Source organism: Daucus carota, chromosome 7 (assembly GCF_001625215.2).
Source record: "Daucus carota subsp. sativus chromosome 7, DH1 v3.0, whole genome shotgun sequence".
Taxonomy (NCBI): domain Eukaryota; kingdom Viridiplantae; phylum Streptophyta; class Magnoliopsida; order Apiales; family Apiaceae; genus Daucus; species Daucus carota.
The window spans coordinates 32,031,870-32,042,693 of NC_030387.2; the positions used below are offsets into that span (position 1 = coordinate 32,031,870).

Sequence of the window (10,824 nt, forward strand, 5' to 3'; positions counted from 1 at the left end):
GTGTGTGTCCATGTATAATCGAGTAATTAGATTGAACTAATAATATGCATATACACCGGTATCATAACACCCCCCACCCCCCAAATATATCCTCTTTCTCCCAAGATTCTGTTTTCTCCCTCGTAAATATCTAAAGGTAAAGTGGTGTGTGTCCATGTATAATCGGGTAATTAGTTTGAACTAATAATTAGTAAGTACTTGTATGTTTCTTGCAACTGATTCCAATTTTAGTTTCAAATTTATACAGAGTTTTCGTTTTTGATTTCTAATTGCAACAGATTTGGCTAAGATTTACTTTTGATATTTACAGTTATGAGGCGCACAAGAAAAGATGTACAAGGTGTGAGGGATCCCAAGGGTAAGAAAAGAATCTCGTCATCACATGACTCCATCAACTCCCTTGCACCATCGAAGCTACGCAAACATAATAGTCCTCATTATAATGGTAATAACTCTATGTATTTATGTAGTTTTAATTATGATTTTATTATTTGCGTTGCTCATGTTATGATATAATAAATGTATACAACTCAGGAGGCGGAGGGAGTATTAAATAAACGATGCCTGGGAGGCATCATTTGTTTAATACTCTCACCGTCCCTCTCAGTTGTATACATTGGTGGACGCGGCACGTACTTTAATTCTTCTACAAGACTATAACGTATAGCTCTATAACTAATAAAAATTTTATATTTAATTTTTTATCCGGAAGAAGTAAATCTTAAAAAGAAATTATAAAAAATAAACTTTACAGGAGTACTAAAGTATGTATAGAATTGAATGTGACAGAGGGAGTAACATTTACTTAATGGATGTAGTTCATTGTTTATTTTCCATCAATTTTGTTTCTCCCTCATTGGTATTATCATCTATTTATTTCATAAGCTCTACCATATAACAGTCATATAATTGATGGTCATTTGAGGGATTGATTGTGGTTAAACCCAATTTTTCGTTAACTTTGTCTAATGTAAGTTTACTAGCTTTTATATTGTGTCTGTTCTAGTACTAGTCACCAAATATGGTCTTACCTAGATAATTGGATTATCATCATCCCATCTCTAAAACAATGAAATCACACAAATAATAAATATCTCTACAACTTGGAGTTTAGAAATTATAACTTAAAAATATCTCTACAATTTTCAAACAAACCCTTTGAATCCCTGCTCAATCTCTTAGTGGAAGCTATCTACATTTCTCCCTCAAAAATACACAATATCTCTCTAAAAAACCTAATAAATATGTTATATCTCTTAAAAAAACTTAATAATTATGTTATATTTTATTATGAGCTTTTTATAGAAAGTCATTAGGAGGTAGTAAAGAGAACTAAAATAGAATAAAACTCTATATAACGCCCACCATCCTTCAATAACACTCATTCTCAAGATCCTTATTTCACATGAAGTGTTCCCTCAAGGAGATTGACTTTGAGGCTCAACCCTTGATGCTCACTTGTATGCTTGTCTGTCAGCGGATGTCCATTTACAAATTTTCTTCTCAACATATCTCTTTGCTATTTAGACAGATATGTTCTTCTATTTCATCTTTGTTCTTTCCACCTCCCTCATCTCACCGTATGGTACATGAATAAATCATTACAATTTACAATATTTTGATTAAACATGATGTGAACTATACACTTTTTAAACTTTAGATTTTCTTCAAAACAATCTTAATGGACTACATTAATATAAGTTCATCAAAAAGCATTACAAAAAAAACACATGACCCCTTAGTGAGTTACCACACATAGATGTTTAGGGGATGACAATCACACTTTCTTTTTTGTATGAGTTGTTGAATATGGTATTGTTTATTTCTCACATTGTCTATGCTTTTGATGTTCTGTAGATGGAGATTGTGTGCTTATGATGGCCCCTAATCCGGATGATCCACCATATGTTGCTCAGATTGTAGAATCCAAGGCTAAAAAGGTGACAGTAAGATGGTACTACAGACCCCAAGACACTGGCCTTTGGAAGAAAGACAGTCACGGTGACCTTTGGAAGAAAGACTGTCACGGGAAAAAAGAATTGTTTCTATCTAACCACTTTGATACTCAAAGTCTAGATTGTATCCTGGGAAAGTGTACCGTGCACACTTTCCATGAATATATGGAGCTTGAAGGTCGGCGTTCTGATTCTGATTACTACAGTCGATTTGAGTATGATGTTTATAAGAAAAAATTGATTGATGTCAAAGATGCTGATTGGTAAGCGATATGTGACTCCTAAAGTTACTTGTTATTTGTGTTTAGTTACAAAATTACTCCTTTCAAAGTGTCTAATTTGCCTATTCTTAAATCTTAATTGCAGGCTGTGCATTTGCGGGAATCCTTACAATCCAGATCTGTATGTCTATTGTCAGATATGCAAATCAAGGTACGGTATCCATTATAATAAAAAAATTGCACTTTTATGTATCAATGTATGTGCTTTATTTTCATTTCCAGCATTTCAGAAAAAGAAATCTTGAGGTGCATACATGCAACTCTTTTATTTACTGCTGTTGAATGTTGAATAGATTCTATATTTTCATAAGAAGTGTGGTAAGGCCTCTTTATACTATAAGTTGATTAAGCTACTAAGAATTATCTCCTTAAACGTGCATGCCTTGTGATTTCAATTTTCATAGAAGTTTTCGTGTTGCGTTGATTGTGCTTTTAATGTTCCTTCTAGGTTCCATCCATCTTGTACCAACACTGATGCAAAGAGTTCATGCATTATTTTTTGTGATAACTGCAAGAACTCTCCTAGCCAGGTTAGACTTGTTGGACTTGGCGCTTTTATACATCTTGTTCTATCTTTTTTATTTGACATTTCCCACTCTTTTTTGCTATGATTATTTACAACACATATAATAAACTCAATTTTTGATTTTTATAATACTTAGGAGCAAGCTGCGGACAAGCGCTTTGAAAGGTATCTCAAGTTTCCGAGGATGCACAAAGATATCAAAAAGGAGAAGGCCATTAGATAATTAAAGATTAAGGAGTATTTCAAATTTTTGTTTGTCTTGTGGAGAATTGTTGGTTTGTTGTTCCACCCCTTTTATTTATTGTGACATAATAGGTTTCTTCTATTATTTTAAAATTTAAATTTTACTTTTTCACCTAGCAATCATATTATTCTAATTATGTGTAATTTGTTTTACATGTATACAGTTTGGATTTTGGAAAATATAGTTACTTGATTAAATGCATGTTTGAAAATTAAATTCAAATATCACCCAATTTCACATTGCTTTTACGTACCAAATTAGGTTGGGGTCTGGTGGGTATGGTCACATATATATTGGCCATAGACGAAATACCATATAGATTTGTGAAATATTGTTTTGGAGAAGTTTGTTTGTTTTTTTAATAAACGCACTTGCATTAATACTTCTCACAATCAATCGTAAAAATGATGAAATCTGGAGCAGTATAGAACCTGACATAGAATATGCAACTCGTGCTAATTCATGAGCTACGTATTCGCAGACCTAAAGATAAAAGTAACTAACCCTTCATCAAAGTGTTTAAGAATATCCCTACAATTTTCGACCATTGCATGAAAGTAGGTGTTTCCCCGACCGCCATTTACAGCATCAACTAGCTAGGAGCTGGCATCACATTCAAACAGACACTTTCTACTCCTCCATTCTTTTGTCCAAGTTAAAGCTTTTGAGGCTCGTAACTTCTGCTTCTCTCGGCTGAAATCTCGCTCGCACGACAGTAACTTTGGCTAAAAGAAAGTTACCTTCTTCATCCCTAATAACACATTCAACTCATACCTGGTCTGTCCCCTGCACAAAAGTTGCACCTACGTTTATTTTAACCCAGACTTCAGGTGGTTTACACCATGTTCGAAATCGAACCACAATGTGCTGTAGAGTTATCTTCCCTTGCTTGCTGCCATTCAGTAAACATACAGCTCGTGAACGCAATCAAAAGGTGATTTAGAAAATTTATACTCTGATCAAATTATTTTTACTTACATTTCACTAAAAAAAATTTAAAATAAAATACCAAATATAACCTTTTAATAAAATTTAGATGAGAATTTTATGGATCCTAAATCATATTTTACAACCTTCGTATGAAATATTTTGCTAAGTAATTAAAATACAAGATATGTAATTTATGTTTTTCTGTAATTTTTTTGGATGATGTGTTATTTTATTTTGTAAGTACTGATTTTATACACACACACACATATGAAAACTATTTTCTATGTAAGGTATAAGTTATACTCAACAAAAATTTCCAACACTAATATAGGAAAAATAGGAGATAGTAAGTGGGTGTTTGGCAACACTTATTATTTTAAGTCCTTTCCGGCTTCTTTTAGCGCTTTTAGGTAGTGTTTGGCAAAAGAAGTATAAGTGCTTTTTTTGGGGGTTTTAAGCCAAAAGGTAGAATTCAGATATGCTAACTTTTTTGGCCTTTTTTAGTGATTTGCATTTTATTATGAAATTTTTAATTTTTTAATATGTAATAAACTTTATTTAGTAATAAAGTTATTTTATTTTAATAATTTGAATTTTTTTTAATTTTAAATTTAAATTACCAAATACTCAATTGACTTATAGGTGAAAGTTAATTTACATCATAATAATTGTCTTTGCAGTTTTCTTAATCACAAGAGTTTCAAAAGTGAATATAATAATATAATAAGAGTTGCAAGGATCATTTTATTGCATCGCATCTGATTTTTATATTGTTAAACTTATTTTTGTTGCAAGAAAATTATTTAGACTAAATTATACAATCAAATATATGTATAATTTGTAGTGTGATGTGATATTAATTTTCATTCATGTTAATCACATCTGACAAAATATTAAATAAATTAACTCGTCCAACTGGCCAAACTCGCGAATTGAACACGGTTTAATTGTCGATAATTTGTTTCGGCTCGGCTCGTTTCGTCAACCTGACATATCTACTTATGAGATGAGGTCAGAAGTTAGAACATCATGTCCAGCAAGATTCTAACGTGGTGTGAGTCCTGTGATCTTACATAGTGTAACAGGGAGATGAGGGAGTTGCAGTTACAAATTAAATAAAACAGGCCAAGCAGAGGATAATTAGGCAACTAATTTACATACCAGATTGAATTTTGTAGTTTTTCAGATGAAGCCTAACATGTAACCACACAATTAAACATATTAATAGAGATGCAAGCATCAAATTGTTGCAACTCTTTAAAAGCATTCCGTGATACGGCCAAGACTAGAGAAGAGAGGATTGAGTTGTGTCGTTGCGTGCAGGATCGTTCTAATAGAAACAGAGCTGGTGTTCCTGCTCCAGATGCTCGTGTTCCTAAAATAGACGCTCTTCCTGCAAAATGCGGACTTCCATTTATATACTCTGCAGATCGTAAATTCGACTGTAACACGTAAGTTTATTTCACGGATTGTTGATAATTTTTTTGATTAGTTCATTAGTACACATGACTGACTAATATATTTTTCTATGCAGCGTAAACTAAGCTTACCTCCGGTGCATGAAGAAGTAGTTGGAGGAAAAATCGATATATATAATAACACTGAGGCCATATATGTGCCTTAAGAAATAAATTTATGAGCAAATGTATCTCATATGTTTTGTAATTTTTCAGTTCAACAAGAAATGCAACTCCTGTTTTGCATCCACCGTAACTCATTGAGTTCTGTAATGTATTTCTGGCGTGCTATATTATAAACGTTTGACGTTTCTTATTAATTCTAACGTAACTGTTAATGCCAAAAGATAAAAGAACGTCGTCTACTGATCAATGACTGTCACTTAGTACTACAAGTCTGGAACTGTCACAAATCACAGGGAAAGGCCTCTGTTTATGACAGTTTAGTATTGTTGTATACCGAAAGCAGCATTCCCAGCGGCAGATATGCATACTTCTTGTAAGCTAATAGAAATACATTTAAACAGCAATGGAAACACGACGACTCCAGTCATAAGCTATACTCAAGACATCAGGTAACAAGATCTCGGTTTTTCTCTGATCAACCGGCATCCCAGTCCCTATTTCTGGATATGAGTGTCATAAGGGCAACCACGACTGACCTCATGCTTGGCCTTAGTACATGATTTCCGGAGATCTGTGCTGGGGTCGGGCTGATTCATTACCTCTTTAAACTGTAAAAAATATACAGATAAATATATACTTATAATTACAATGTGCTCATTATGGCTGAGTGTTGCTGGGTTCCACTGAAGCTTAAGAGTTTGCAAATGACATGGAGAAACACAGAGTAGAGCCTGATTTAGGTACTTATAAAATTTTAGTCAAAGTCTTACGACATCTCGGCATGATGAGTGGTGCAGGGGAGATAGAGAAAAGAACTATAGAGCGAGGTTCAGCATTGCATACAACATTCTGATATGTGGGCTTTTCTAGGTAGACGGTGCTGATAAAGGTCTAAACACACGTAAAGGTCTAAAGAATTGATAAAGAAATTACAACATCTGTAATCCAAGAGTTCTTTATATGCTATGAAGTGCGAGTTATACAAAAAACAAATAGAACGGATCAAGAAATTTAAAGCAACATTAGCAAGTTAAGCTGCCAAAGGATTACGAGGATGATTCTGTTATACTACAAGCTAATATTAATATGAAGTCTATTAGAAAATATTGAATTAGACGTTCAACACTATTGACAGATTTCCAGAATATAATCAGTCAAACAAATAGACAACTCTCTCTTGTTTTTCACAAACAACTCCATAACCACAATTCAATACAGTGATTTGAATTCAAAGGTCAAACAGAAAAAGAGTGAGTGAGAAATTATAAACGATAAGATAACTTGGAAAAAACGATAGCAAAGAATGTTGAACATGATACAAAAATATGGACTTCTCACAGATTTATTGTAATATTTCTTTTATATTGCCATTATCAACCACGCCATATGCAAAATAGTAAATATAATCGTTATGGACTCCAGAATATAATCATTAATTAGTAGATGTAGATTTGTAAGACTGACAATTCCTCACTTTGCATATTTCAACAGTGATTTGCCTCCCTCGTACATGATTAGACTCTGTGGAAACGAGGTGTCTACAGTAGATGGAGCAAGGACTTCACGGGAAACATCTGGACCCCCGTGCTTACCATATCCATGATATTTAGAAATCCTGCTCTTAAAATTAATAGAGACTATGTGCGTTTCATCAGGACGCTGCGATTGGAATGACTCTACTATAAGAGTTCCAGTCTTTGTAATATTCAAAGGATGCCCATATTGTTTGAGCACAGCTGTAGCAAGTAGAACCCAAGAGCCTACACCTTTTCGTTGCCTCCTCAACCATATAGGAAAAGGATACTTGGGAGGCACTAGATTGTAGCAATCTGGGTCCAAAGTACAAAGAGCGAGTGAACCTTCAAAACTCATGAGCTTAAACGGGGCAATAACTCCAAATAGACGGGGAACACGATTTGGCACATTAAATTCCCCAAACAACTGCGTATCAAAATCATGACATTATCTTCAACTCATTCCCCTTCAAACTATTAAACTCCTCAGTTCCAGGTTGTTTCATCTCTACCCAGTAGTACCTACCATCAACATAAGCCCCCATTTCATTAACAAGCCTCGGAACCCGAGAATCCCCCATCTTCTTCCACGTGTTCTTCCTCAAACTATAAACCTCAACCTTCGGAGCCACCTCTCCAAACTGCTTCCCCTTTCCATCCTGAACGTAAACAATCCTAATAACCTTATAATCATCCGTACCCTTATCATACCCCATCCCGACAACATAATAACTCTTCTCCCTATCATCCAAAAGCCTCTTAAAACAACTCGAAACAAGAACCCTATGTCTCCTAACAAAAGGGTTCCACAAATACAACTCCCTAGCAGCATAATCTATATGCAAATCAGTTAACAAAAGCATTCCATCTACTTGCGCAATTAGCTTCAAACTGCCACTCTTGGTAACAAAGGGAATGTCGAATTTTTCGATAACTCGAGAAGTATCAGCAGAGATTAAAGAGCAGTAATTTTGGTGAGAGATAAAAGGGGGGATTATAAGCACAGCATTATCATCACAAAAGTTAACAGCTTTCCGAATTTGAGAGGAAATAAAAGATGGGTTGTTGATAAGAGAGTACCATGCTTTGTTCACTGAGCTTGATTTGATTAGGTCTTTTACAGAGAGTCTTGAGAAGATTTCAGCGGTGGTTTCTTCAGGGAGATCATGAAACGTCGTCGTTGAGACTCCATTGTTGCTTACTGGGGCTACTGCAGCAATTGACATTTTGATTGCAAGGAGAAATTGTGTAGGGTTTTAGAAACAATGAAACTGGATTATTGTGAAGAGCTTTTTGTAGTGACTTTAAAATCAACGTAAAGAAAAGCCTGCAAACACATGGAAAGTGTACGTAAAAGTGAAGAGCTTTTTGCAGTAAAGAAAAAAGTAACTACCACAAAAATGTCAAGCCGTAAAACGGATAATTTTGATATTAATTTGTATGTACGTTGATTCGGATCTGAAAATTCATATCTGTATCCAGATACAAATACTATCCGGATCTGAATCTGATTTTAAATAGATTTTTATTTTTATATTAAAAAATTTTGAAAATTATAAAAAATAGCAAAGATCAAAAAATGATGTTAAAAATTAAAGTTAATAAAGATGATTTATATCTATTCAAAAATTAATTTTTACTTATATTTCGATATAAATTTGTTATCTTTAAAATATTTAACTCAAAAAATATTTTGATATATGTCTATAATATCTTACAATTATATAAAATTTATATAAATATATTATTTTATGAATTTATATATAAATACACACATTATAATAAACACACTATAAAGTTATAGAATATTAAAATAGAGTTAAATATCATATACTCCCTCCGTTTCAATTTACACGTCCATCTTGAAAAAAAAATTTGTTTCAAATTAGTTGTCCACTTCAACTTTCAATGCAAAATCATATTTCCAAAGTCAATTCTACTCCACATATCTCTTGTTTATATTTCCTAGATCAATCTCATTCCACATATTATAGTAATTTAATGCATCTAATTTGTCAAGATCCACTTTTCTTAAACTGTGTGATTTTTTTAAAGTGGACATTTATTTTGAAACGGAGGGAGTATATTTCATTTCGGATTCGGATATTATCGAATACAAATATGCCTATATCCGTATCCGGAATTGTCGGATTCGGATGCGGTTAATATCTGGTAGGTGACTGTATACGTCCAAAAAATTCAAATAGGTCACTCAACTCAAACTAATCATCAATCAACGGCTTTCGAATTGAACGAATGATTAAATTAAGTTGATTTATTTGAGTTTTTTGGACGTAGTCCGTTAAATTTTCAATGAGTGATGTGCTTCAGTTTTTTGGACACAGTTTATCACATAGTTGATATTCAACCCTATAAAAATTCATATAAACATGTGCAGTGCAACATGTCTTCCTTACAAAATTATTAATGTTTTATGTAAAACAGTCGGCAAACCATATATGTAGCGACTAGATCATTTTTTTTTATCATTCATCTATGTCCAAACTATTCAAAAAAGTTATTCGACTCTGATATTCTGATAACCATTAATACTGTAATCAAAGAATATGTGTAATGGATACACATCAAAAGAAACAAAACTACCACAATATTATCGATATACTAACATGCAAATACATGCCCAAAGTCATACATTTCACAAAGATTAAAAGAAAATCATTATAAGAACTGACTGCAGCAGTGTGACTAGTGTCCGCCTGGAGATCTCTTTTCGAACATAATTGAGGACACACTGATCAGTGGTTTGTAGGTGATATTACTATATATCACCCTCAGTGCCATATGCAAGTCATTGTATCACCCCTTGTTCCAGATCAAGACCCGATAAACATTACTATGAAGTACTTTTGCCAATCAAAAAAGAATAATTAAGAGGTTAAATCCAATACGACACATCAAATTAGTTACTCAGGAATATTAGGATATTCCATCTGAAATTTCTCAAGTAACTGATGTAATGTGATTTCTTGTCTGAACCTCTTCATTTCTTTTTGAAGATTTGTTACGGTACTTACAATAGTGTTACCGGACTCTTGATCTGGAACAAAGGATGATATACAATGATATTTACCCATGCATGAAATCTACCTACCCTGTCCATCTCTTTTGGAATTTGTAAGATACAATCCGCTTCGGCGAAATTGCATAGTAAAGAGCACCATAACACGCATACATATGATTAAATACAAGGGCATAAGAAAAATCTAGTGAATTGGGAGGAAGTGTTTGGGGTTGTCTAGAGCTCATGCGATTTTTGATATATATAATACTAGCACATACACACAATGATGTCATATAAGAAGAGTCGAGTGAATCGGTCGCTAAAGAAGTGTCTAGAATTAGGGAAAAGGAAGTGTCCTAGAGCTTTTGAGATTTTTGATATAAATTAAATACAGTACTAGCACATATAAAGAATGATGTCATCACATGAGAAGAGTTGAGTGAATCGGCCTCACAAAATATCTAGAATTTTATGGAGAAAGAAGCTTCTGGAGCTCTTGAGATTTTTGATATAAATACTGTACTAGCACATACATACAACAAAATGATGTCACATAAGAAGAGAGTCGAGTGAATCGGGCCCTAAAGAAGTGTCTAGAAATCTCCAATTTTGCATATAAAAACAATGATGCGCACACATAACAATATCATATAGGTAAGGACTAAAACCTCTAGCGAAATGCAATTTTTTTTATAAGGAAATGAAAGAGCAATGCGAAAAGAACGTGCTAGGGACATTAAACGAGAATCCAAATTTTAAAATGTCCAAA

The 10,824-nt window shown here is 33.5% G+C and overlaps 2 protein-coding genes and 1 long non-coding RNA gene across 3 annotated transcripts; 2 read left to right on the top strand and 1 right to left on the bottom strand.

Annotated features, from left to right (window-relative positions):
* Positions 1-312: 312 nt before the first annotated feature.
* On the top strand, positions 313-2,985 carry LOC108201682 (chromatin remodeling protein SHL-like). The gene is made up of 5 exons (XM_064082066.1): positions 313-445; positions 1,858-2,218; positions 2,322-2,387; positions 2,685-2,766; positions 2,899-2,985. The coding sequence occupies exons 1-5, from the start codon at positions 313-315 to the stop codon at positions 2,983-2,985; spliced, it is 729 nt and encodes a 242-aa protein (XP_063938136.1).
* Positions 2,986-5,188: 2,203 nt separating this feature from the next.
* LOC135147643 (uncharacterized) lies at positions 5,189-5,713 on the top strand. Its single transcript, XR_010285305.1, has 2 exons — positions 5,189-5,387; positions 5,471-5,713. It is a non-coding gene; the product is annotated as an uncharacterized LOC135147643 (long non-coding RNA).
* Positions 5,714-6,989: 1,276 nt separating this feature from the next.
* On the bottom strand, positions 6,990-8,259 carry LOC135147980 (F-box/kelch-repeat protein At3g17530-like). Its single transcript, XM_064082067.1, has 2 exons — positions 7,546-8,259; positions 6,990-7,460 (listed from the first exon to the last, which is right to left on the bottom strand). Exons 1-2 carry the CDS (start codon positions 8,257-8,259, stop codon positions 6,990-6,992), a joined length of 1,185 nt encoding a protein of 394 aa, XP_063938137.1.
* Positions 8,260-10,824: the final 2,565 nt, after the last annotated feature.

Bases quoted from the DNA above. Each gene is read 5' to 3' on its own strand.
- LOC108201682 (XM_064082066.1), top strand. From the start codon at position 313: ATGAGGCGCACAAGAAAAGATGTACAAGGTGTGAGGGATCCCAAGGGT. The intron at 2,219-2,321 runs GTAAGCGATATG...TCTTAATTGCAG, and splicing joins GATGTCAAAGATGCTGATTG to GCTGTGCATTTGCGGGAATC. The intron at 2,388-2,684 runs GTACGGTATCCA...TGTTCCTTCTAG, and splicing joins TGTCAGATATGCAAATCAAG to GTTCCATCCATCTTGTACCA.
- LOC135147980 (XM_064082067.1), bottom strand. From the start codon at position 8,259: ATGTCAATTGCTGCAGTAGCCCCAGTAAGCAACAATGGAGTCTCAACG. The intron at 7,461-7,545 runs GTAGAGATGAAA...TTTGATACGCAG, and splicing joins TTGATGGTAGGTACTACTGG to TTGTTTGGGGAATTTAATGT.